The 25,958-nt window shown below is 37.8% G+C and overlaps 1 protein-coding gene across 5 annotated transcripts in view; it reads right to left on the minus strand.

Moving 5' to 3' along the window:
* The window catches only part of RAPGEF2 (Rap guanine nucleotide exchange factor 2), a 192,488-nt gene that overhangs the window by 108,440 nt on the left and 58,090 nt on the right, over positions 1-25,958 (minus strand). For all 5 annotated transcript variants that reach the window (XM_075500363.1, XM_075500362.1, XM_075500364.1 and 2 more), the window contains exons 2-4: positions 22,654-22,724; positions 19,035-19,091; positions 4,366-4,449 (exon numbers count right to left, since the gene is read on the minus strand). In XM_075500363.1, the coding sequence (XP_075356478.1) occupies positions 4,366-4,449; positions 19,035-19,091; positions 22,654-22,724 (212 nt within the window). The remainder of the gene's footprint in view (positions 1-4,365; positions 4,450-19,034; positions 19,092-22,653; positions 22,725-25,958) is intronic.

The following is a 25,958-nucleotide window of genomic DNA, read 5'->3' on the forward strand; positions in this document are numbered from 1 at the left end:
CTCAGGGGAAATGGTGAGGGGACCAAGTGTTAATTGTGCTAGTTTGGTGGTAATGGTGGGAGGGGGGGAATTAAGGAATGTTTAGTTTGACTGTAATATGTGCCTAATATGTTAAAGAAAAGGATTAAGTATGAAAACTGTTAAAAGTAAAATATGGGGGGAAAAAAATCTTCCTCTCATTAAGCTGTCAGAATAAATTTTACTGTTGCAATTTACAGAAATTAAATAGGAGAACAAGATTAAGCTTTACTTTATGTCACCAAAAATATGACAGCTTTAATTGTTCAGGTCAAAATTCTTCAAAACCTTGAATTGTAAATTTTCCCAAAATAATAAGTTAACTGAATAAAATCCAGCCTTATCTTATGAACACTATTTGCTAGCTGATGGCTTGGCATTTGAACAAATACAAGCTAAACTATATTACAATAGGGAAATAAAATGTTATTCATGCTATTTTCACAAAACAGACATGGTTTAGATGTTAAACTTTCCAAAACAAGTTACTTGATTTAGAACTTCATGTATTCCAATATTCCACCTTGAACATTTCTTTTTTATCATTTTGAATTAAAGACTTGTCAAGTAGCTACTTACAAGTAGTTTTACAAGTCACCCAGTAAATTATCTAACTTTGGCAAAACTGGCAGCTATGCCACTCCTTTCAAACCATTTCAATTAGCAGCTATTTGACCATATAGAGTACATTACAATGCTGCTTATTTTTAGAATGCTGTACTACTATTTATTTGTGGTTTGAGTGGGAAAGCAAGGGGGTGGTCAATTCTTACGCTTTTAGATTGCTTGATTTTTTTCTTATTATTTTTAAGACATTCTTCTTCCCAACTACATATTATCTGTCTGCCAACCCTTGTCATCACTCCCTCTCCCCAAAGAATTTTAAATGGTATCTAACACTAAGAATCAAAGATGTGGAAGCAATGATTTGGAAGAAAAAAATAGTTTAGCTGACAAAATAAACAACAAAATGGCATTTCCAGTGTTATCCACCAACCAGCCAGCCTGAGGATGCCATATCTGAAACTAATGCAACTAAATTAGCTAATAGAGGCCCCAAAAGCAAATCATATGCTGAGCATATGCACTCAAATGCACTAAGGCACTTCCAAGTTTCAGCTATAAATCTGAAGATAGCACTCCATCCTATTCCTTACAGGCTCAAGTGCCAACAGTCACAAAGTTAAGAGCAGGATGGAATTCAGTTCAGGATTGAGAAAACACCTCCAAGATTGCAGGCAGATTTATTCACTAGGGCTAGCTGAATCACCCTGACTATGTACTGCTTTTACCCTGGCACGTACAGACGTACATTTTAAGAGTGAAATCCAACAAAGAATAACAAATGCTCTTGAAAGTCTTGGGGGAAAACATGTATTTTACTTTAAATTTGGCCAGCTACTGCCCAGCCATCACTCAGTGAAGCCGAGCTTGACAAAGTCAGCAGGAGGGGCACGGGGAAGCCCGCGGTCCAAGCAGCACCCGCAGCTCCCGAGGTCCCGCGGGGAGGGCTGGATGCGGCCCAGGGAACCTGTGCAAGGGGATTTACTGCAGGTGCACGGGGCAGGCTGGGTTAAGCTGTCAAAGAAGAGAGAATAATTTTCAGGTAGGAAAAAAATGAGGCTTTTGGATGGTGAGATTGGGGGGGAGTGGGGGATAGTATGTACTGATCACTCTGAGCTCTGGGAAAAGTTAGGGAAACGAGAATTTTCTGTGTCACTCATCTGAGGAGAGGAACACACTTCTTGCTTTCTGCTCCTACACAGACTTCTCAGCTCCATCCTGCTCTCTTACCCACAAGCTTCACATGTTGCAAAATCATCTCCTAGTGGCTTTCTAGATGGGCAAAGATAAAATAGATGAAACTTGGAAAAAAAAAAAAAACAAACTAAAATAGTCTAAATAAGAATTCACAGTAAGTTTACTCAAACGACAATGTTTTGGCCAAACGAGATCAAAGTTAGATGATCTCTACCTGGCAATGTTTAGCTCTCTTCCTATTACCTGACGTCAATGGTGCATCAGGACGTGCTCCATTTGCTAAAGCATAACAAATTCATCTTAATGGCAATAAGACATCAAGATTCCCAAATTATGCAATGCTAATTATGCAATGCTCAAAAAGGCTCTTGAAATTATTACGCCCTGTACATGTAAATAGTCAGTTTAAGCAAACAGTTATCCAGTAACTGCCTTTTGCCCACTTTCAACACTACTCTAGATTTCAAAATACCACCCTATCAGTTCTTTTAGGACAGCAGCCTTTTGAGAAGGTCTCACTCCCTTTATTCTAGAGCACCGTAAAATTTTACTTTAGCATTGCTGGTAATCAGTCTCTTCTACCCAGTCTATCTGAGCAGTTTACTATTTCCTTGTGAGCCATTCACTGGCAGCATAAGTAAAGGTGAAAAACTTAGTTTTCTTCTCAAGCCTTTGCTTTTTTAAAAAAAAAAAAAAAAAAAAATATCAGTTATTACCCACCAGCATTCCAAATCAGAAATTCAACCTGGGTGCCCTCTCATTTTTCCCAAGTTTCTTATTCATGGATGAGCCCAAGGCCAAGATATTGCAGCTTACTCATTTACAAAGTAAACACCCTGATTTGCCTTGCCCTAAATTTAAATAAAGCCCTCCTGTATCCTCCTAATAACTATAGCTTCTGAGCACAAAGCCCCTCACTGGAATGACTCCAGTTTTGCTTTCCAGAAATACTTTCTATCTTGTACCATTGAAGTAAAGGTTCTTAATTTTGCTTCCATGGACTTATGTTATCTTTGTTAATTAACAAATCATCTCTCTTACATTTGCTTCCCAAGACACCAGCTTTGGCAGCTGCTTGACTCCATCCACAACTATGAAACTTTTCCTAATTCCAAATTCCACCCCTGAAATTCACCAAGATCTCAGACACCGTCCCAGATGTCATTTCTGAATTTCTCCAGGTGAACAGCCCCTAAACGCTCTGTTTAGAGTCACAGGACCTGTAACTATCTGTTCATTCTTCCAGGAAAAATCACAAGCTCATTGTTTATCTTATTAAATCTCACCTCTCATCAAGCGTCAAACAATGTCTGAAGCACAAGCATTTCTGTAATTCAAAGGAGCAGAAGATTCTTGCCACAGACTATATATGACCAACCTACATTAATTCAGATATCATATATCCCTTCTCCTGGCATCTAAAGGTAGCACTTTCTGCCAGCTTTTTTTCTGGCATTGCCTGTTCATGGATGAAATATGGGACAATTTTCTTCCATCTGCTAGCAGCAGGGATCCTATAATCTGTTGTGTTACTTCTTACAATAACCAGTTTTGCTCCTTTATCATAGATGGTACTGTTTAATGGCACATCAAATATATCATTTTATCAGCAGTGCCTGTCCTCTTACATATGCAAGGCACTTGGTTACACCAAGAACGTGCCACCATCATCAAATGGAAGTCCCAAGCCCAGCATTGCTCTCCCACTGAAAGGCAGCTTTGAACATCTAATTGTTTGTATGCCAACCAACACTAGCTTTCAATTGGTTTCCCACTGTTTAAAACTGTAAGGAAGTTTCTAGTGCTTTCATTCTCATCATACCATACAGAGACGGGTCGCTCTCATTCCACCCTTCACAAATTTTATTATATGCTATTTACTTCAAAGGAGCCTTTTATAGTAGCCTGAATGAATACGCATATAACCAGCATTTTAAAGTGGTTCTGCTCTGCTTCCACTAAAAATGATCAAGCTAAGCCACCTTAGTCTAAAAATCCTTGCAGTCGTCTGCATTTGTTTCCATAGCTCAAAATAATTTAATTTTTACTGTAGTGATGTAAATTTTGCACATCTCACACTTAAACTTACCTTTTCCATGTAAAATATCACTTTTTATTGCAAATTCATTTGCATGAAGCACAACCTTAAACAGAAGTAGCAAAACTGGCAGTGACATTATCTGAGTATATGCTAAAACATGCACTGAAGACTTGTGCACAGTAAGTAAAGCCTCAGGAAAGCATCATAAGCTCTAGTGCATCCTATGATTTGAAGTTTGATTACTCACAGGAACAGACTACTTGGCACTTCACTCCATTTGTCAGGTTTTTGGTGGTTTTATTTTTAAATTGACAGCACTTGCATGACACTTTGGGTGCTTGTACACTGTCCACAATGATGGGCTTTCCATTCTAGCTGTGGGCATAAAACAACTACCACAGCTAATAAAGGTAGGAAGAGTGCGCTTATGAGTGTACTCCTGTGTTTCATTAAGCATAAAACATTGCCTTTTAATTCTAAAAATTCTCTGCATCTCATGATTTCTGTTTAAAATACAGAATGCCATGCATTGATAGCTGACATACCTGCTCCTTGGAAGAAACATAGATTCTTTAATGAAGACTGAACCAGACAGCAGGATATACCAACAGGTACCAATATCATCAGGGCTGGAATAAAAAAAAAAAAAAAGGACATAGTTTAAGACACTTGATTTAAGTTACTCATAGCACTACCAAATTTGCAGTACGAAGAACATCAAAGAGGCAAAAATGTTCAAAATAATGGAAGAAAGCCACAGTTCAATCATTTACAGAACAATTCCATCAAACTATTCTAATTTCCACCTGCAAATATATACATTATTAGAATGCTCCATTTAATTTACTTCACTTCTTAAAAAGCATATATCTATCCATTTGGTAACAGCACAAATCCAACGAAATATAATTGAAAGTGATTAAAACGAAGTCAAGCTACAGTAAATATTGTATTCTGTCAAATCCATTATTTTCCTCTTGCTGAAGAGAACTGTAGCATCTTCCCCTCTATAAATAAGGCTTCCTTTCCCAATTCTAGATGTCTCCTTCTTCCCCCTTTCTTCAAGACAGAAATTTGCCTTTCATCATCAGTCTGCCTTCCCACAAGGTAAGAGAGCATTGGATACATTTGCAGATGGTAAACCTACATCAGATTTGTTAATCAACTTTATCTGCTGCTACGACGCACTGCCCCTTTCATGTCTCTTCCCAGCACAAGAATAAATTCTCAATAAAAGGGACAAAGAGTTTCTTTTCCCCTCTCTTCATCCTATAGAGGAACAGGATGAAGACTTTGTCATTCAAGCCGAGTTCATTCTACTGTAGTTTCAGATCTTGCTCCTTGAGTAATACAAAATCCTTTTCATAGGCTTAGACTTTTCTTGGATAAGTTCAAATAATGTTTAGACAAGAAAAGAAAATAGCGTAAGGTTACTAGAAATAGCTGCAGCAGAAGTCTTGTGCTACTTCAACAGTCAACGCTGAGAATATCTGTACTTTCTTTCAGTTTTTACCACTCCTGCTTCTTTCCAAAGGAACTCGCTAATTGGATTCAAGTACACCGCTACGAACTGCATGAGCATTCTTATCTGAAAACCACGTCCCTAGTGACACTAAGAGATGCAGATTACTTAATTAATCTGTAGCACCTTCATTTTTTTAAATTACATATCTCAAGTCTTTAGCAACATTTAGTTCCAACTTCAAGCAAGAACAGCCCACATCTTTTAATGACGATGACAGCATAGTATTAAAACCCAATCTTAAATCTAAGTAAGCTATGTGCATGCTAGCAGCATGCTTTTCATTTGAAAAACTTCAATTTAAGAAGCACCTACACAGCAGGGTCCTCAAAACAAGAGTGCTATTTCCTTGGCACTCCCTGTATTACGCTTTCTAAAAGGAAAGCTGAAGTTAGAAAGAGAGGGAGGGAGCTGGCCTAAAACAACTGAGAGCAAAACAGCAAACCATAAAATCTAGAAACGTGCTCTATTTTCCATTTTGCACTTTATAGTATAACCATGAGAGAAAGGACAAACATCAGAAACATGGAGAATTAACAGAGGAAACTGAGGACACAAACTGTGACCGAGATGATGCAGCCTGTATTTCTTTTCTACCAGCCTATGACCTGAGCACTGAAGCCACACTGACCAGTGAAGACCTAACATCCTCAAAATGAAGACTTCAGGAAATACTTCATTTTCTATTGTCTATCAGTATAAACAAGCCACAGCATGGTGTCACAGCTAAAACAACAAAACATTTTGATTTACATAGTTGAAGCGCACCAAGCTGCCTTTTCTGAAGTGTGCTTCGCATGCTTGCTTCTCACATGGACCTCTATTGCCCTCAAACTTGTTAGTCTAGAAGAATCAACATAGTACTTAAGTACAGAGAACCAGGTTAAAGCAGATAAACTCCAGAAAACCACTACTTCAAAAGAAAATATTGTTCTCAAAAGCATAAACATGCACCTGAGTTAAGTCATCTTCGAACACTCTTCCTCCCAAAGGAGTCCTAAGCTCACAGGCATCTAGCCAGCATTGCTGCTGAACTGCAAGGCTGGGGGGGGTTTTGTTGTTTCTGTTTGTTAATAGATGCCAGTCTAAATACAAATAATCTGCACTAATTAGCATACTTGAAAGTTTCTAAAATAGTCATTTTTAGCAATGACTGTTAGACTGAGTGATTTTGCAAGTTGCTGGGAAGTAACTCTATTAGGATGTCAATTATAATTTTCCCATGTGGATTACAGTGCATTATATTATCACATAAGAATTTTTGTGGGGTTTTTTTTTCCCCTTTTCCTAAAAATTGGCAGTTTGACTAAGTATAGTCTGACAGAAAAGAACCTCACCGGAGGTCACAGGCTTTATGACTCTAAAGCAAAACTAATCTAGAAGATCTGTTTACACTTTTACAGAAAGCCATTTCCAAGGATAAATTAATAGAAACAAGAATTAAAAAAAAAAAAATTATTTAAAGCAATAGTAAAATTTTTTAACTTTTGCAAATCTAGTAATACATAAGGGTTTTTTTTTGCCTCCTTTAAGAGTCAATGAACTATTTTAAATCCTTCTGTCAAATCACCTATTTGTAAGGGGCTTTAGCTATCTTTTCTCATTGGGGATCTTTATCTCCAAAGAGAAAGGCAGCCACCAGCTTTCAGAAGCATCAGTTAATATGTTCAATATTCAAATTCATCTTAATGCTACTTTTGAATCTCCCTTCAAATCATTTAACAAAACAGCTATAACAATTATAAATTTAAATGCAGTAGTTTACATTTTTCTTATTTGATCACACACAGCATGACCTTTCACTCAATCATCCAACTCTGTTTTATCTTTTTTGGGCCAGTTCACAGGTTTACCCACTTTCTCTGCAAGTATAGCTCTTCAACAGTTGTTGCTCCTTCTCACTTATCTGTCATGAACATCATACTTACCCACTTTACATATAATCAAAAGAAGAATCTGTTCATTCAACAGCTGAAAGTGCTGATTAAAAAAAATGAACTTTAGGAATACCATTTGATTGGGTTCGTTTTCCTTTTGCTTTATGTGTACTTTGATAACTTTTTATTCTTACAGTCACTTTTGAGAATTTCTAAGCTTTAAGGTACTTGCATCATGTTGTGCAAAACAAAACAATTCTGCTGTACTCAACTCCTTAATTATCTAAAAAAGAAATCTTCAATGTTGCTGCGCCACAATAGTGGAAGGTCACCTTGAATACAGACATGTTCTACAGTATCTTCCCCAAAATACACTGTGTATTCTTTTAAACTTTCATTGCCAGCCAAAACATCATAAATATTTCCAAGACAGTCTTCAAGAGCAAAGAACACCGATGGATTTTAATTCTCCTCATTCTTACAACTACTAGTGTCTTAATATAGTCTTGAACAAAACATCTGAAAAAAAAAATCCCACACATATAGCAAATACATTCCTTCCTCCAGAACACACATGCTTCCCTCCAAAAAAACCACAGACAAATGAAAGACTGATCTATTCCTTTCATATGAAAATATATTTAACTCTTGCACTTCTCAACACTCGCTACACTTTCAGTTGTTTAGAATTAAGCCTCAACAAAGCCATTTGGCAGCCAGCTTTTACTAGAGAGTGCTGTTACAAAAAAAAACGTGCAATTCTTTCATTTTAAGGATCCTGGGCTTTCCACAATCCTATTCAAACATCAGGTGGCTTTCAATCAAGTTTCCATGTTTTCTCTACTATGCTTGACTTTTGTTCAACAACAATGCATTTCGCATTCTTCAGGACTTTTGTGCCTGTCATGAATGACAGAAGGAACTCTAGAAGCAGCCTATACTGAACTACAAAAGCATTTTTTCAAGCCACGTGAGGACTCGTGCAAATACGATTTTACCCAGTGTAGAATACTCACATTTGAAAGGTTTTCTTTGCAATCACACTTTACACTTTATTTTTAAACATCAAATCGAGTTCTAGAGACTAAATCTAAGCCTAATTATGGAGTTTTCTTTCACTACTCGAATACTGCCTATCACTGGCAGTCCAAAGCGGTATCTAGAAACTGTATCTGTCCTCCTAAGGATATTTCTTCTGTCAAAGGGATGACAACAAACTGTGCTAAAAAGGGTTCTTTCGTGGACAGGACATATACCTGACTGGGTTTGCAGAAGGGTACTAAGTGTGTGTAAGCACTTCATCCAGAATGAGCTGAAGCAGAATAGATGCTGATGACTTGCCCTCAAAGGCACCCTTAGAGGGAGATTTAGGGTTTTTTTCGTCTGGGGACAGTTGATGGGAGGGTCCAGTAGCACCTCTCAGTCAAGCTGATGTGGAAAGGAAAGACATTTGCTTAGGTAAGATCTTTCCAATGACTAGTTTTGTAAGGGTGCCACCGCTGTCCATCATCACCACCGCCGCTGAAGCAGCAGCTGTCAGGCACTAGGAGACTGGAAGTGCAGTGAACGATCCACATCAGGCTGAAAGCAAAGCCGACCCAACCCAGGCAAACAGCACTTCTCCTCCCAGTTTTGAGTTCCTCTCCCCGCCTTCCCTCCAGTCTCGCAAGGCTGCATGCACAGCAGGAGTGGAAATACTTGAAATGAGAAGTTATTGGCACGTGTTGCACATTTCCAAGCAGACATTCGCAGATCTTCTTTGCAGGCAAGAAGTTACTTTACTTGTTGGCCTTAAGTGATGGAGTACCTTGCTTTAAATACGTAAGACTGGTGAGGATTTCTTTGGGTTACTTGGTTTTTGTTTGTTTTTTTCCAGCTCATCTACTGTTCTGGATATTTATCTGGATGAAACTCAGGACTGTTAAAGTCATATTGCCTACTGAATGCAGCACAGCTATCCACTTCCCCAAGTTTCAGAAAACAAGATTTATTACCAAGAAAGTAAGATGACACAGGCAATTTATCCGGCAGAGAATCAGAACTAAGTCAACCCAGAAGTCATACATCAAGGGGCAGTCAGAAGAACAGTATCAATACATGCAGTCATTCTGTCCTAGCTATATACATTAAAGCCAATAAGAGCCCCAGTGAAACCTTGGTGACACAAACTTCCATCCATCCTTTCAGAACCAAAAGGACTATGGCCAGATTCAAGACACCACCTGCACTACAACTGTAACTTGTTAGTGCACTAGGATTAGACTAATGCCCATATGTCTACATGCACTCAAAGCATTTGCCTACAGTGCAAAGAGCCTAAATCTTAAGAGAAGCAGAAGAGCAAGAGACCTTTAGCAGAAGACAGGATTTGTATTCTGTGAAGACAACAACAAAAGGACTCAGGTACCAAGATTTAACATTCTTCTAACTACTATGATAGAGCTACCTACTGATAAAGTTTTCAAAATACTCAAGTTCTAGCAGCAACCTTGAAGTGGTGCAAAACAAAGCCAATACCAAAACAGTCACCAATAAGCAGACTTCCTTCATAATCTGCACTTAAGTTAGTTGTACAAAATTTAAATAAAGCTACTTTAAATCTTGACTCTTGTATTATAGCACTTTTGAGAGCAGGGGATTTCCTGGGGAATCTAAATTTAATTTCCCAGAATGCAAGAGAGCTTGATTTACAGGAATTTGGGAACTAGAAACGGAAATCCAGAGACTGGATTGCAATGCCTTCCCATTGCATTTCCCTCTCCAGCTTCCTTGACGTAGTCCTTTTACGCAACTACAACCTGCAGCCAGACAGCACACTTATCCGCTTTGAAAACAACAGAAAAAACTGAAGACAGAACTTTGCAAAGTAACTTTATAGCTGTCACTCGAACAGTTCTGTTTGGAAACTTCAGTTACATAATTATGCAATAGCCTATGATGACATCACCAGGCTGTCACCGCTGATACGGTTAGACAGTATTTGCAGACTTAAGCCTTCACATTTTCTAGCACGTGGCTGTTCTTTGAGACCCTCAGAGGTACTCAAAGCTAAAAAATCAGGAAGCGTTTCTAAGTCTCCAGACTGCCAAGATCCAAGAAGTTTGCAAGCTCTCTCAAAGTCTTCAGCACTTGTATCAAACTCTTCAGGCTGTGAGCTCTTTATTCCACTGGAAGGGGCAGCTTCTTATTCCCAGATCCCCAACTAGCTACGTATACACTACTTAAAACTGAAGTTTTATTTTCTAATTATAATTATTTTATTTTGATTTAAAGCAATCTGCAGCACTTGTACACCAGGTTTGTAACTATAAATCTGAATCAGTATTAACAGCATATCAAAGAAATTATGCACAAAAAAATAACTTGTTTCAATACATGTCCCCCACACATATTGATTCTATAAGGCATCTGTCTACAGTAGCACAGGTGTTCCAATTTTAGCTTTCAGATTTCCTGATCACATAAGATGAGGAAAAACCTTTCAAAATATTCAGCTACAATAAAGATCTAAGTCAACCTGCTGAAAGACCCAATAAATCTCAAATATCTACACCATCTCTAGTGTCTTCCTCTATCCTAACAAGTCCTGATGCATCACTTCCCTTTAAAACTTCTTTAGAAATAGCTACATTTTAACAAGAGCAATCCATCTAATTTTCATTCTCCATCAAGATGAGATGTAGCACTACTAAAACCTCTGGAATAATGAATCACATTCACTACATGCTTACTTGCGTGCATTTGGTTCAACTGAGATAATGAACGCCGTAAGTATGTACAGCGGCAAGAATTTGCAGGTCTTTGTGATGACTGGTGTCAAACATGCTTTAATTCTGTCAAATAAGACATCACTTCAGTGCAAAATTCAGCACCTGGACTTGAAAGCACATGCTAAACAGAAGTCTTTGCTGCTCTGACCAGCTTCTGGTCATTGGTTTCTCAGCCAATTCCTTTAAGACACCACTTGAAAAAAGCTAAACAGTACACAGGTCTCAATGGAAACAAGCATGGAAATGGCTTCCATACAATTAATGCTTAACATTCCTTTTACAAGAGATGTCTCTGTCCTGAGACCTAAACAACAGAGGTGTCATTCTCCCTCCAACACTGGACTGAATGGTCCAGCAACACCAGATGCTGGAAGGACCCTAACATAAGTCAAACATCAGTATCCAGAATTACTTTCCAATTCAGAGGTCTTTTCCAAGCTACTTCATAGAAAAGTCATGAAATGGGCAAGAACGATTTCTTGGTTGTGAAAGAGCTAAGTAGAATTATTCTCTCCATAAATCATTAAAATTCCAACAACTAAAGGATTCATTCAAGACTGACATTTAAACTGGATATAGTACCACTCCTACAAGCTATAACATTTGTAACTGTTTTGATAAAAGAACTTGTATTGCAAACCAAGATCTACCTATCAGATTACATTTTCATCAAGTCATACTCAATGTTGTTGAAAGTTGAATAAATTTCAGAAAGTAAACACAGAGTAATTCAGAACAGACATTGTTCATGCTCCCACATCTCCACTTGAGAGCAACAGAAACAATGAAAATTTGACATGTCAGAACTGGGACCTCTTTCAGGCATTTAAGCACTACACAAGAAGAAATGAGAAGGAAGAAGAAATGAGAAGGAACATTGCTCTGCAAGCTTATGCTCCATAGGATATTGTTTCAGCAGATTAATCTGTTTCCCTTTGCTCATTTTGGTTATCCTCTGTATGCTGAAAGCTATAGGTAGTTTATTGTTTAATTGAATAACCATTGCCACAATTAGACATTAACCCTGAAGTGCCTTGCGTCAAACATGTCTTCCAGTGCAACAATTCTCTCAGGTAGACATCTCATGGTCTGAAGATCCTGCCCACTAGCACTGGATTGTTTTAACACTCAGAATAACCAGAAAACCCTTTACTCACATTGTCAGCACTGTCTATAACCTTCCTTAATAAGCCAATTAAGCAGTTACCTGACATCTGCCAGAGCATTTTAGATGCTCTTGATGACATTATGAGGTATATCCCAAATAGAAGTAAAACAGATTGGGTACTTAATGCAGCCGCCACACAAAATTTCCAAATACTTTTTTCTTTTTTTTTTACATTAACACATAAACTTATGTTTATTCTTACTCCTAATCTTTACTCTAAATGTAAGAAAAAAAACCTTATACATATCCAGTCTTAAACATATCCAGTAATAACACTGATAACTCAGAATTCAGAACTTCTAGTTTTCACTAAAAAGTCATCTTAAAGTGCATATTTCAACTGATGTCCATGGTTATCTTTTATTAACGGACACAAGATGAAAACTGATGTCTTGTCTCCTGGTAGCAAGAGTGGGAAATAAAGAGGGGACCACAGAAAACAATTCCTCAGTATACATGAAAACAAATAATCAGAAGCATGTTTTTCTTGAGATTATTTCATTTATTTTCTTCTTTTCCACTTTTGAAATAAAATCAGTAAAATAAAACAGAAAATTCAGTCAAATCAGAGATTATTGCAGAGTGTCAGTCTAAGACAGCTGATTAAACAGGCAATCAATAAATCCATTATGCAAATATACATATGCAAGCTAATTGACCTATTGTCATTGAAGTCTTGGTATTAAACTGGTACAGTGAATTAACCCTTGATATCAGAAGAGAAATTCCTAAATCATCAGGAACACAGTGACAGAAGTAGTAAAATAAATGATCTTGCGTTCAAAAATACTCTGAGGTCAATCAAGACAGACAATTCTGCTATTAAATCTTATATCCTTCTAATATTTCTCCAAAATCAAAGTTTTTATTCTCAAAATTACAACACAAAATCACAACGTGATAGCCTTTAGTGAAACATTTACGGTAAGGAAGGTGCAAATTAAAATCTCTTCAAAAACCTTAGTCTTCATTCAAAGTAGTCTCAAAATCAGGTCAAACAATAACACAGAAATTTGGAACTGGCTATGCAAAGCCATCAGACTGTAACATTGATCACTGACGCTATTAAGAAGCCTTGATTCAGTCTCTGCTTATACAGAGCCAACTGCCAAGTCCCTGAATATATTTGTTTTAATGATACATATTGCCTAAGAAATTCCCCACAGAAAATGTATCCACAACACAATGTATAAATTCAGGTTCCTGATTTACTGCAGTGCAGAACTGGCAGTATCGCAGTGCTACTTTGGCAACTGCCCAACTATCAGAAGGTGCAATACACCTTTAGGAATACTTTAAGGAGAAGGAAAAAAAAGAAAAACAAAAACACACAGGAGGCCAGCCCTGCTGCAGCAGTTCTTTGCATTATTAAATATACTGCTGCATGACTTCCACAGAAACCTATGGATGCACAAGCAGAATAAGTATGTATTGCCTGCAGAGGTCTACCTGAAAATTAGGATGCTGACCCAGAGAGATGCTTCAAACAGACATATTCTGAGTTTACTGCTTATTCAGAGCATTTTAAATAATTTTCAAACTGTCTCATATTTCTGTAAAACCAAGGAAGAAATCTTTTATCGGGGCTCTCTGAAGTCAAGAACATTCAGTAAAACAAGACAGTAAATGCAGAAATGTGACCCAAGCCTCCATGAACAGGTGCATTCTGTCCAAAAATCAGAAATTCTGGTTAAAAGTAAAGTATTAAAGAATACAAGAGAATAATTTTAGTGGTAACTCAGAATACCACTAGAGGAAACATCAGCTTGATCCTCATACACTTCTCTAGCCATTCCTTTCTGTAATGTTTTAGTTTTAAGTTTTATAAGATATAAACATATATAGCTATAGATCACATACACCGTATCTATACAGAATAACTCGATTTTATGATACCACCACCATAAAACTTCTTGAACATGTACAGAACATAAAAGCACTCCTTCATAATACAAATGTACGCGTCAGAAGACAAATTTCAGTGAGGTGGTCTCTGCAGAGCTGTTCTGTTTAGAAATCATGCACCAATAGCTAATGAAGAAGCTTTTAGCTCGTTTTTGTCACACTTCATTGCACAATTAAGTCAGGCTATGCAGAAACATACGGCAACTTTGGCATCACTTTTTGTTGTTTTGTACACACTGCTTTTATCCTCCTGAAGGTCTTCAGGGCAATACACTACTGTGAAAGAACCATGAATTTGCTAAATGTCACTTTTATTGTAGGACTTAAAGTTTGAGTCTCAGATTCCCACTGTTAAAAGCTACTCGTAGATCTATTTCTCACCCGTCCTTGCGCAAAACTAGTGTATATTAACTACGTAGACCTACAGCTGCAAATAAAACCACAGCTTAGCCTTCTAGGTAAGACACACCCAGATGCTTTACAGCAACATCCAAAATCCCTGCGTGACTTCTTGTGTAATGCATGATACCTGGACAGATGACAGCACGTCTCCTCCGTGGGAAGAGCACCTGCAAGTTCCTTGCCACTCGCTGCCCCGAGTCCATCTCCCCGGTGCCTTCAGGTGATCCTCTCACACCACCAGTCCCAAACCTACGCAAAGCTGACGCCCTCCAGCCTTTTTCAAACATTCTGCTCTACCTCATGAAAGACGCTAACATTTTCATCTAAGAAAACGGTAAGTATTTTAGTAGCAACCAAAAAGTCATGCTCCTTTATTTCCTTTCCAGATTTCATTCATTTCAGGCTTCAATGGCTGGGCCAAGCCAGCTCTGGAGAAGGCTGCATGGCTAGCCCAAAACAAGTACTTTGGATCTTGTGATTTGCCACAGTGATGTAACTCAGAAAACTTGGCTAAGACTGGTGGTTATGGTGCAGCTACTGGACCTGAGAATTTGGTTGTAAACAAGGAAATATCCAAAAAGACCAGCTGAAATTAAGTATCTTTATCCTTTCTGTAGCCTTCTCTGCTTCTTATCCCCTTTTCCCTTCCCCAGCCCTCCCCCCCAATATAAGCACTACAGTCTTAACACAAGTGGATGTTTTTCATCTCAGATTGTTCGACAAGTGGGGAACTAGCAAAAAAGCAAGACAAGACATAATTGTACAAATATGGCTATTTATTACACGCACTGCCCACCACAGTCAGTAATTTAGAAACTAAGAGGTTGCTATTTCTCATTTCAGCTGTGGCCATTTTCTCTGTAGTAATAACTCAATTTTACAGGTAACATTTTTTCTCTCCCATTTCCTGTAGAATGTATGCCTTCTACTTTTGTTGCACAATACACTCCTCTGCAAACACTGAATTTCATTAAAGCACAGAAGACTGCACAACTGAATGACATGAAAGCACACAAACATGTTGGCATTAGACAAGAGCTTTTTCCAACCATAGATGTTAACACTAAAATTCAGTTCAAGATGTCCAAGAAATAACTATACTTCTTTAAACACTTGTCCTTTTCTAAGAATCAGTGCAATCAAAAACACTAGCATACTACTAAATTGCTACAGACTGAGAAATTTGTTACTGATTAGAGCTTAAATCCAAAATATACATCTTGCAATCTGCTTAGAAGGGACATATGTGAGGTAGGAGCAAATATCCTATCAGGCTTTGAGCGGAAGGTTCTCTAAAAAACTAAAACACACTTTACAATAACAGGGGTTGCGTTTTTCTTTGTAATTTTTTAAAAACATTATAAGCACAGCTAAGTTAGTTCCAGGTTCAATTGCACAGAAACTAAAGAGAAGGTGATCTCACAAAAACATGTTGTGCTACAGCACGGCGATTCAGAAACACATGAGGTTTTATTATCAAGTGACTTTGGACAGCAGGTCATCAAAACTTAAAAATATTTTCTGCCAATCCAGTATCTTTAGAGAAGAAAATAAGGGAAGCTTAAAGACATACAAGATTTCCTTACAGAAAGAGTAAGCCAAACACCACTGATGCATACATACAGAAATATCAAACAGCATGGCTGAAAAACACATCCTGCCCCTGTATGACTAATGAGGGGAAAAAAAAGAGGTGCTTCTTTTAGCAGAGACGTATTCATTTGCTTATAAGCAAAACATTTATTGCCAAAGATTCCTCTCTGCCATCATAGCAAAGATTTAAATTTTGATCTGAAAAATTTTGTTCAACCGTCAAGAGGTGTACACACCCCCTACAAATCTGCTAAAACTTTGGTTTCCAAAGAAAATGCTAATTAGAAACTTACTGTTGGGAACATCAAGAATAACTATTATGCAGATATGAAAAAAGAACTTTTTTTTTTTTCTTTGAACTACTGATAAAATATACATCAAGTGACCAAACTAAATATTTTTTTAAATGGAATCTTTAAGTAGATTTGAATAAAGGTAGCCAGTTAAAAAAAAAAAAAAAAAAAAACAGGTATATGTGTCAAGTAAACCTCAATTCTGAAATTTTGCCTTGCAGGTTTTAAGCCCTTTTATCATTAACTTCCCATCAAATGAAAGTAGTAGGATGACTGGCAAACTCGAGCTGAACTGCCACTTTTAATAACCCAGTTTCCATTTAAACAGGGAGATGGCCCTAGGGTTTGAGAATTTGAGTTTGTCACTACCATGTACACCCGCTGATAGTAAAGTAAATGTAGATGAGATGAGCCAATTTTAAACAACGTGCTCCATTTTACCCCCTTAGCCATAAAAAAAACCCACTATAGAGATACTATGAAAATTAACAACTTTTTTTTTATCCTCCATTTTTAAAAAATTACTCTGTACTGAACATGGGTAATTTTTTTGAGCATTGCATACATGCAATAGATATTTACCTTTTTATAAGTACAGCTGACAATGCAGCTGTGAACAAAAATTTTCACAGTGAAAAAGTTTTGATCAAATGAACAGAGCAACTGTATTAGTCCTCATGTTAGCATTTAGGGATAAAGATTTAGCTTATCTGCATCGAGACATTAAGTTGTGCCTCAGGGAGGTCACACACACAGGTCAATTAACAGCACCAACAGTTGCAGCTATTTTAATAGATTTTTCTAATGAACACAGAAGATTAGCACCCAATTTCAGATTTCAATGCAAGCCATACCATCGGGGGAGGGGGGGCAGGGGGGGGGAAGTTGTAACTTAGAGTTTAAATTTAATGCTTTTTTAAAACTTTAGCCTTCATAACCAAAATAAGAGCTCCAAGTGATAAATTCTGGCATGTTCAATAAAAAGTGACCAGGTTGTATGCTCCGAGATCATTTCCTATAGCTCATAACTGAGTGGATTGGTTCTAACCTGGCTATCACATTGCTTATCTCCTGTAGTTACTCAAAGAATTTTTCTAAATGTGTACATTATAAAATTGGAATTTTTTTTTTTAGAAGAATACATCTTCAATACATATGCTGAATTTGTGAAACAAAAAAAAAGGATTCCTCCAAGTTCATTATCCTAAAAATAGAATACTGAAGCTAGACTGCAGGTTCCATAGGATTTTCTTACCAAGTAAATCTCAAATTGTTCATTAAAACAAAATGTAAAGCTACAAACTCCGAGTAACAGAACATATATTCCTGGCTTCAAAAATACTGAATTTTAAAAATTTTTTAAATAAAAAAAAAAAAAAATATTCGGTGTTAACTTTCAGGTTTAGCCCATTAAGCTTTAAATTGGAGATGTGAAATGCTAGAGCAAGCACATTTTGCATTAGCATCTATATCCAGAAACTGCCAAACTGCCCATTAAATCTACTGAATAAATCATGGGGGAAAAAAATGTCAAGAAGCAAGTAAATAGGAATGACAGGCAAACAACCAAAGCGAAGATGAAGTCACATGAAAGAAGTGACAAAGGAAATCAGTGCAAAAGAATTGCAAAAAGCACTTCAAGTCAACCCAGATTTCGCATTTTTCTGTTTATGGACTGTATTTTCTCAGGCACATATTTCCTGGTAACTTTTGCCTGCCTTGAGTACATGCATAACTAGCAGCCTTGATTCATTCAGTATATAATTCAAATTTAAACCAACAGTTAGAATGAGCCAAGATATCGGGTCTAAACAAAAACTCTAGTACACATAATGGACACAAACCAACCGCCTAGAAAAGGACAAATCACCAGCACAGTGGTCACTAGCAAATTAGTCTGTAAAATGAATAAAGATTATATTGGTCTAATTAAAATTATCTATCCACCTACAGATTTTGACCTTGTGCATTTCCCATACATAACTGATTACTGGGTTTCATATAGACATTAATTTAACTTTTCTGAATGGTCAAGGCTTAGCATTAAAGTTTGTTCAGTCTCATCTTCCTCCTAATGGTCAATATAGGAAAAATTAGACCTTTATAAAAGAAGGGATACAGGTGCATTCTTTGTATGCTTAAATGCCCAAATAATACCAGACAACCCAGAAAAATTTGCATTTAGACTCTGGTTTAGGGGCAGTAAGTGAAAATCTGAGAAACCTTTTGTTTCAGTAAGTTGCTTGCGTAAACGAAGCAACTGCAGTCCTCAGATCTCTACTGTAAATCTGAGCTGACATTAGATCACATCCCTGCTAATTATAAGCCGTGTTAGAGACGTCGATTTGGCACCTCTGGCACGAAAAGCTGGTCGCCGCTACTTTGACAAAATTGAAGTGAGACTAAATGACAACTAATGAGAAGGCATCCCACATCCCCTAGTTCTATATAATCTCACTGGTTACAAAAATTAATACAACACACATCACCAAGCAAGAGTTGCTCTTAGGTCCCTCCCTGGCACCAGCAAATTCCTCCACTGTTTGACAACAAAAACGAAGTGGATCATTTATGTTCACAGACTGTGCGCTGGGTGAGGGAGTTGGCATTAAACACTGTCCTTAACACACTTGAAAATGAATTAATTCTTTGAACATCATACGAAAGGAAGCAGAAATACTTACTAGTACAAAACCTCATTTGCTTCATGCCTTTCATATCTAACGGTTTCACACATCAGTCTGAAAGAGAAGGAAAGAAGTCATTTTTAATTACGATTCCTATCAGTGTCACAAAGACTTCACTTTCTAAAGTTAGTCAGCATTTCCACAATTTACCTCCAGCACTTGCAGAAACTAACCATCAATTTAAAGCTAAGCTGATTTTTAATTATAGAGAACAAATTGTTAAATCTAACCATTAAAGTTATTAGTTCATCCAAGATCAGATTTGATTTAGGACACTAGATGTAATTGCTCCCATTAAAAAAAATTCTATAAAATGGCTAAAATGATACTGATCTCATTTTATAAAGCGATCTGATCAAAGTAAGTTGCTTTATAAGGAAACAAGTCAGAATTTTAGACATGGATGGAAATTTATGATATGTAACACTAATCAGAGATACCATGATATAAAAGCTGCTCCCTTTTTCAATTCAGGCCCAATAGATAAAACAAGAAATTATGTTGCATGGTAAATCGGTGCTTCTCATTCTGCTAAAATTCAGCAACTTAAAAATTACCATGAAATGTTAATGCTGAAATCCCAGAGGGCTCCAAGTGGAAAGAATTTCCTGCAGGAAAATCCTCTGTCTAGAGGGGAGGATTAAAGCACTTTTGCATTCTCTGTCTGCCTGATAAATGTGGCATAATAGAAAGCAACTATAATAGAACTTACCACATATTAGGAAATGCAATGTTAACTTAGTGTAAAAAAAATCAACATGCCATTTCTGTCTATCGTCTTAAGGAAATGGACCCTGTAAATTACAGAGGGGGTGGGAAGGAAACAAACCCCACTGCCTCCCTTGGACTTTTTCTATGGCTCTGAAGCAGACTGCAAACACCAAGGCTATTTGACAGACAGTCAGACAGAGATTTGCCTAAGAGGCTCATGTGAACATTCAAATGAGGAACTATATTTAAATTTGGGATAGAAATTCTCATTCTTCGCAGGATCAATCATCAGAACCTCAGCACACCGATGACTGGCTGCCTGCAATGATATACTGAGCAGACAAAAGTGCTCGAGAATTCCTGCTCAGGCAACAAGTCTCAAAAAAGTTGATCTGAGGCCTGGAAGAGCTGATCTGGGTTTGATGTGACATTTAAAAGGCTTCTTATTGCCATTTCCCATCACTTCCTAGATCATTTCAATAGCCAACAGGCTACTACAAAAGTTACCTTAGCACTCATCTCTTTCAAGATTTTACTTATTAGTTCAGCCCACTAAGAAATAGTGCTTTTTCTGTCAAGAAGTGGCAGGCTTATAGTGGTATTTTGATAATTCATAAATTGTGAATAGAAAATTGAGATCTTACTTAAAAAAAAAAAAGTTTTACTACCACAGCCTTTCCCCTACCCCAGTATTTCAGATATACTCTTTGGACCACCTTTGAGAGCTTTTCTTACAGACAGTATCTGTAGTGTATATGATTAAGTATTATGTATTGTGTATCAATTTCAGCTAACGAAAAATCTTCTTGCTTCCTGGCACAGCAAAAAACTTTTTGAATGACAGAACCTTCTCTTTTTCAGACACTGTTCCCCACCGTAAAATCGTGTCTTGCCAAAATCCTTTACAGGCACCGAAAAGCTACTGTCTGCTTCTACCTCCTGGGTCCTCACCTTCTCTCTCCGATTCTCTGTTTTGAGAGGGAAGGGGAAAGTGGACATGAGGTTACTGGTGAGAAGATACTAGAAGAAAAGTCATTGCTAGCATCAGATTTAAAAATTTTTAAAATACAGCTCAAGGATAGTGTGTACCCTACTGGTCTGAAGTGATGCTGGGCAATGGGCCATCTAAGAGTAGGAGTGATAGGAAACAGAATCACTTTAACAAGAAACTTTTGTTCCCCTCTGAATTGGGAGCGAAGGAAGTACATTCTTGATAAAGTCACGCAAGTTCACCACTGGCACTGTCTGAGTTTTACAGCATTTTGGTCCCGTTATGAGGACAGTAATAGGGGAGAAAATGCCTCTTACAGAAGGTAGCCAAGTGTTTCAATTCTTGTGTTAAACTGGAACAGCTAGAAATTACAGTGACCGAGTAGTACAAACTAGATTGCTTCCTCAAATATTTAAAAAATTGAATTAGTTCTGGTCATTACTGGCATTTAATTTTCACTTGAACGTGATCTTTGTCTGCTTCCTTAACAACTGTCATAAATTCAAGATGAGATCATCAGCAAGCCATAAGGTAAGTTATTCAGTACTACAGGCCTTATTTAATACACTAGTTTTTAATGCATGTCAGAGGTTTTTGCGGCATCCCACCGCCACAAGAAATGTCGTATCCTAAAGGATACTATAAAAGCTTTCTGTCCCACATCTGCCGGGAGCCCAGCCTTTTCCATGTATGGTACTGTAAACAGAAGCTCTCTTCTAGGAATTCACTGTGCCGGGAGAGAGAGCCCGAGTTCCACACATTCCTCAGCAAGAACCTCATTCTGCACAGAAAGCCAAAAAGCACACATCAACATACCACGCAACCATATGTGCACACTTTGATCTTTGTAAACAAGCTAACATGAGTTCAACTCCAGTTTATGCAAAACTTGATGTGCTCAAAGTCTTGCATATAATAGCACAACACAAAATACTTTAACTGAAAGCAATCATGGCCTCCTTCCAAAGCAGAAGTCATTACAGAGACTACTTTGAAGTCAACATTCACATTGCAAAATGTGTCTTGGGCACTTCGGGAGAAAGAAACCCCTGCCTTTTATTTTCTCCAAACTACAGAATATTGGCTTGGGAATGTGGACTCTGACAGAATGACGAAGCAAGAGGCCAGAAATTAGAACCTAAACCACCATTAATCAAGTCGAAGTTGCTTCAGCATCTTCAGATGTGGCAAATATGGCAAAATAACGGTAATTCATCCTCTCTTCCCATAAAGCATACAGGAGATGTGCTGGCCTCCTTCTGTATCTGCCAGCCTCACACCGATGTCAAATACCCTTAGAAACCTCTGCTGTAAGATGTCTACATGAGGACAACTGAAACAATTACTTAAAAATCAAACACTAGTCTTTACAAAAAAGAGGAAGTTCATCTGGAAGTTTTTACTTGAATTTATTTGCTTCATGAAGCATTTTAATAAAAAATATGTGGATGACATTTATTAGTAATTTTTTACTAAGTAGCATTTGCATGCGCAGTACATAATTTGTCTAAAACTTCCACATGAAAACAAGCACAAACTGAAACACAAGCTGAATAACAGGCTCTGCTCTCATGATTATTATCTTACATAAATGATTTGGACTATATATGCACTTTCATTCAGGACTGGAATTTGTACTCTGTATATAAAGCATTTACTAGTAGTCTGAAAGTTTAAAAAGAAAACAAACACATGCATAATAGAAATCAGAAGGAACAAACAGGGATACACATATGCACTCATACAAAGAGAAAGTGTTAGGACAATAAAGAAAGGAAGAAATGGATGCAGTGATAGTCAGCTTTTCAGTTTGAGGTAGAGTATACAAGAGTAGTGTATAATTACCAAACCTACTGTTCCTTTGCTTTGTTAGTGCATTAGCATAAATGTGTTTTTAATCATAAAGTATCATACCTTAGCTGATGCTCTCTCAGATTAGACAAGGCTTCCATTCCATGTAAATAGGAATATACAATCTCCAAATCCTACAAACATAAAGAAAACATTATTAGGATTCTCAATTTGGTACAAGCTGTTAAAATATTGTTTTTGCAAAGCATCCAGAGCTCTCCTAATAGGGGCAGCAGGAATATTTGAAATAACACATTTACAAGAAGTTAAAGGCAAGTTGCAGGAATACCTTTGATTATACACTGGAACCTGACATGGAGAAGAATGATGGTATGTCCACATCAGAAAATACAAACACAGAAACCTTTCTGGTTTTGCTGTTCTTGTTCATGCCCAGGAAACAAGCCTGGTCCAGAATTCCAGTGAGCTACTTTGCAACTGTCCTGCTTCCCAATGCCAATGTACCCAAAAACCTATGAGCTTGCTATACAGAATAAATCAAGAAACTGGTCTTTTCATGTTCGGGGGAAAAGAAAAAAGTACAAAACAGTCTAACAAAATACCCCACTATACACAAATATTTATAAAATTGTATCCTCTTCAAATGGAAGGTAAACCACAAACTTAAACAAGAAAAAAAGTTGGCATGAACAGAAAATTACTGTCATGAGATAATAAAAAATCATCAATACAATCCTAGTTACATGGAGAAGTGTTACATTCGACCCTTGTGGACCTCCAATATCCAGCTCACAAAACAACATTAATAAAGATATGAAAACAACATCCAAGACTAAAACTTCCTAAGATGCAACTATGGAAACACCAATGTCAGTCTAGAGGCTTTGCTACTGTTATACTTAAAATCACTACAGCACTTAAGAGAAAACTTCAGTTCAGCCCACAACCTCTAGGATGATTTAACTTTGGCTCATGGGTTTGACGCTGTTTCATTATCCATTTTTTAAACAGGCTAGTTAAGAGACACTGTGGATAACTGTGGATTATTATCCACAATTCACTGAAAATCAGAGCAGTGGCTCTCAACCACTAGCTGAGGCTGACAAAGTTGAGAATAAACGAACACCAATACCAAGCACTCTCATAACTTACTGTAAGAAGATGTTTTCAAGTAATGGAATATATCAAAGCTATAAATTTATTTGGTCACTGGGAAATATTTGTTTATTTTAAATTGACCGTGAAGTACAGAAATACTTCCGTTTTCAGACACAACGAAAGAATGCTAGATGTGGTATTTGGGTGAAGAAGTTAGGACTGAAGTCGCACAGAGAACTTGAATTCAAGAAAAATAAAAATAAAATCTAGTTAAATACACTAAGTGTAGAAAAGGTACTGTACTTGTTTAAACCATGCTACAGATCAGCAAAGATACCAGGATTTACACTCAATGGTTAAGACTTAAACAGATGTCTTTCAGTATCTAAAAGAATGTCTTTTTCTCACAATGAAAAAAAGCAAATATTCAGTTTGAAAAAGTGGAAGAAATGCATAAGCCAAAATGCTGCGATTTCGCTTCTATTCTGGTCCTTCTGCTCCCTTGCCCTCTGGAGGCTTTGGGCCTCCTGTGAGGAGCAGAGGACACATCAAGGACAACAGTAATTATGCATGGTTTGGGATGGAGGGACCTTACACATAGAAGGCTTTGAAGAGAAGATACAGTAGTTGCTTGCTTTTTTGCCCTTTTTTTTTTTTTCCAGTACTAATAAAAGCCCGTGAAAGCACATGTCTGCTGCAGTCAGTGACCTGCTCACTTGCCAGACAGGCTGGGGGCAAGCAGAGGCTCCTGGGAGCCCTGCGCCAGCGGCAGGGCAAGACACAAGCCTGACAGTCCCCGTGGCACCGCTGCCGCTCGTCCGGACGTGCCGGACTCTGCTGCACGAGCCACCGGCTGCTGTGGGAAGCTGGGAGTGAACCACTGGGGATCAGATGCCCATAGCAGTAGATTACATGGAAAAGAGCCTGGCCAGAAGGTGCTACTGTAATTCATTTCCAGCCAGCCTGTCTAACAACAAGCAGACACAGAACAGAAAGAGAATAACCCTCTGCCACCAGCTTGCACTGAGGTTTCTCTCGAGCGGCACAGATTTTAGGTGCAGTAAAGGATTTGCAGATGAATAAAGAACCATTAAAGATGCTGGAATCCAGACATCTAAAAGTGGAAGTGCATGGTAAAAGGGATCCATGGACATCTGGTTTCCAAACCCGCTCAGCGACACAAACCTAGCGACGAACCCTCCAGATGTACAAAGCAGTAAAGAACACAGGTTATGATCCTTGAGAAATGCAGCTGAAGTGACTCCAAGCAGGGGGAATGCATTTGATCACTGAAAGGTGCCATTCCGACCAGTTTCACAAGCAACAGACTAGGTAAGTTTAGCGAACACTTTTTAAAAAATAAATAATCCCTCTTCAAAATATAAGCACACTTGTCAAATATTTGCAGATACAACATCCTATAGGTCCCCACACCAGGAACTGCGGATGGTAGGGCTCCTTGCCTCTCAAATCTGCACCTGGAGATCTAACAAAAGGGGAGTGGGAAGAAAAAAAAAAAAACCCTAAACAAATCTTTACTTGTGCTTCCATCATGGCTGCTAACTGCAGCAACACAGGGAAGATAAAGTTGAAGAGATCTCATCGCAGAGATAACTACGGTGCTTCTTTTGATTTTTGCGGCAAGAAAATGGGCCGGTGCTCCAGGCAGTGGGGTCCTAGCAAAGCAAACAGTCATTCTAACGCTGCGGCTGATGCGCACGGGCACTAAATCAGACAACCGCTTCCGAGGAGCGTGCTGCAGCCCGTTCTTCCAGCTGTACCTTCCCAGAGGGTGTCTAGCTGGAAAGAGCTCCCTCTAGCACCAAAAGCTTGGCATTGACATTTAAGTAACAAATAACCAGCATCAGCGCTTTCAATTAAATTCTCCATAATGGTGCAAGGTACAGAAAACTACAGCAAGGTCAGAAGAGCTGAATATATTTTCATATATTGTCAGTAGACACTGCACGCTTCCAGTCAGTTGGCAGCATTAAAGAGTGGGAAAGCAATTTGAAAAAAAAAATGTATCAGAATATCAAGTTGTTGTCATTAGGTCACCTCAGTTTTCCTTTTATCTCAGGAAAAACCATGCTTTGCTTACTTAGCAAACATACTCATTATCGAACATAAATAGCTGTTTCAGCTTCTTAATTAAAAGTGAATTAATGCAATGCAAGGGTCCTTCAGAAATATTTGTGCCAAGTGCTGCAAAATCCTAAATAGATTCCAAATGCTTGAAACACTGGTGCAATAAAAGCCATTTCACAAAAAACCACACACACACACAAACTGAGGCATGGAAGCTATGA

The sequence above is a fragment of the Mycteria americana genome, chromosome 4 (assembly GCF_035582795.1).
Source record: "Mycteria americana isolate JAX WOST 10 ecotype Jacksonville Zoo and Gardens chromosome 4, USCA_MyAme_1.0, whole genome shotgun sequence".
NCBI classification, from domain to species: domain Eukaryota; kingdom Metazoa; phylum Chordata; class Aves; order Ciconiiformes; family Ciconiidae; genus Mycteria; species Mycteria americana.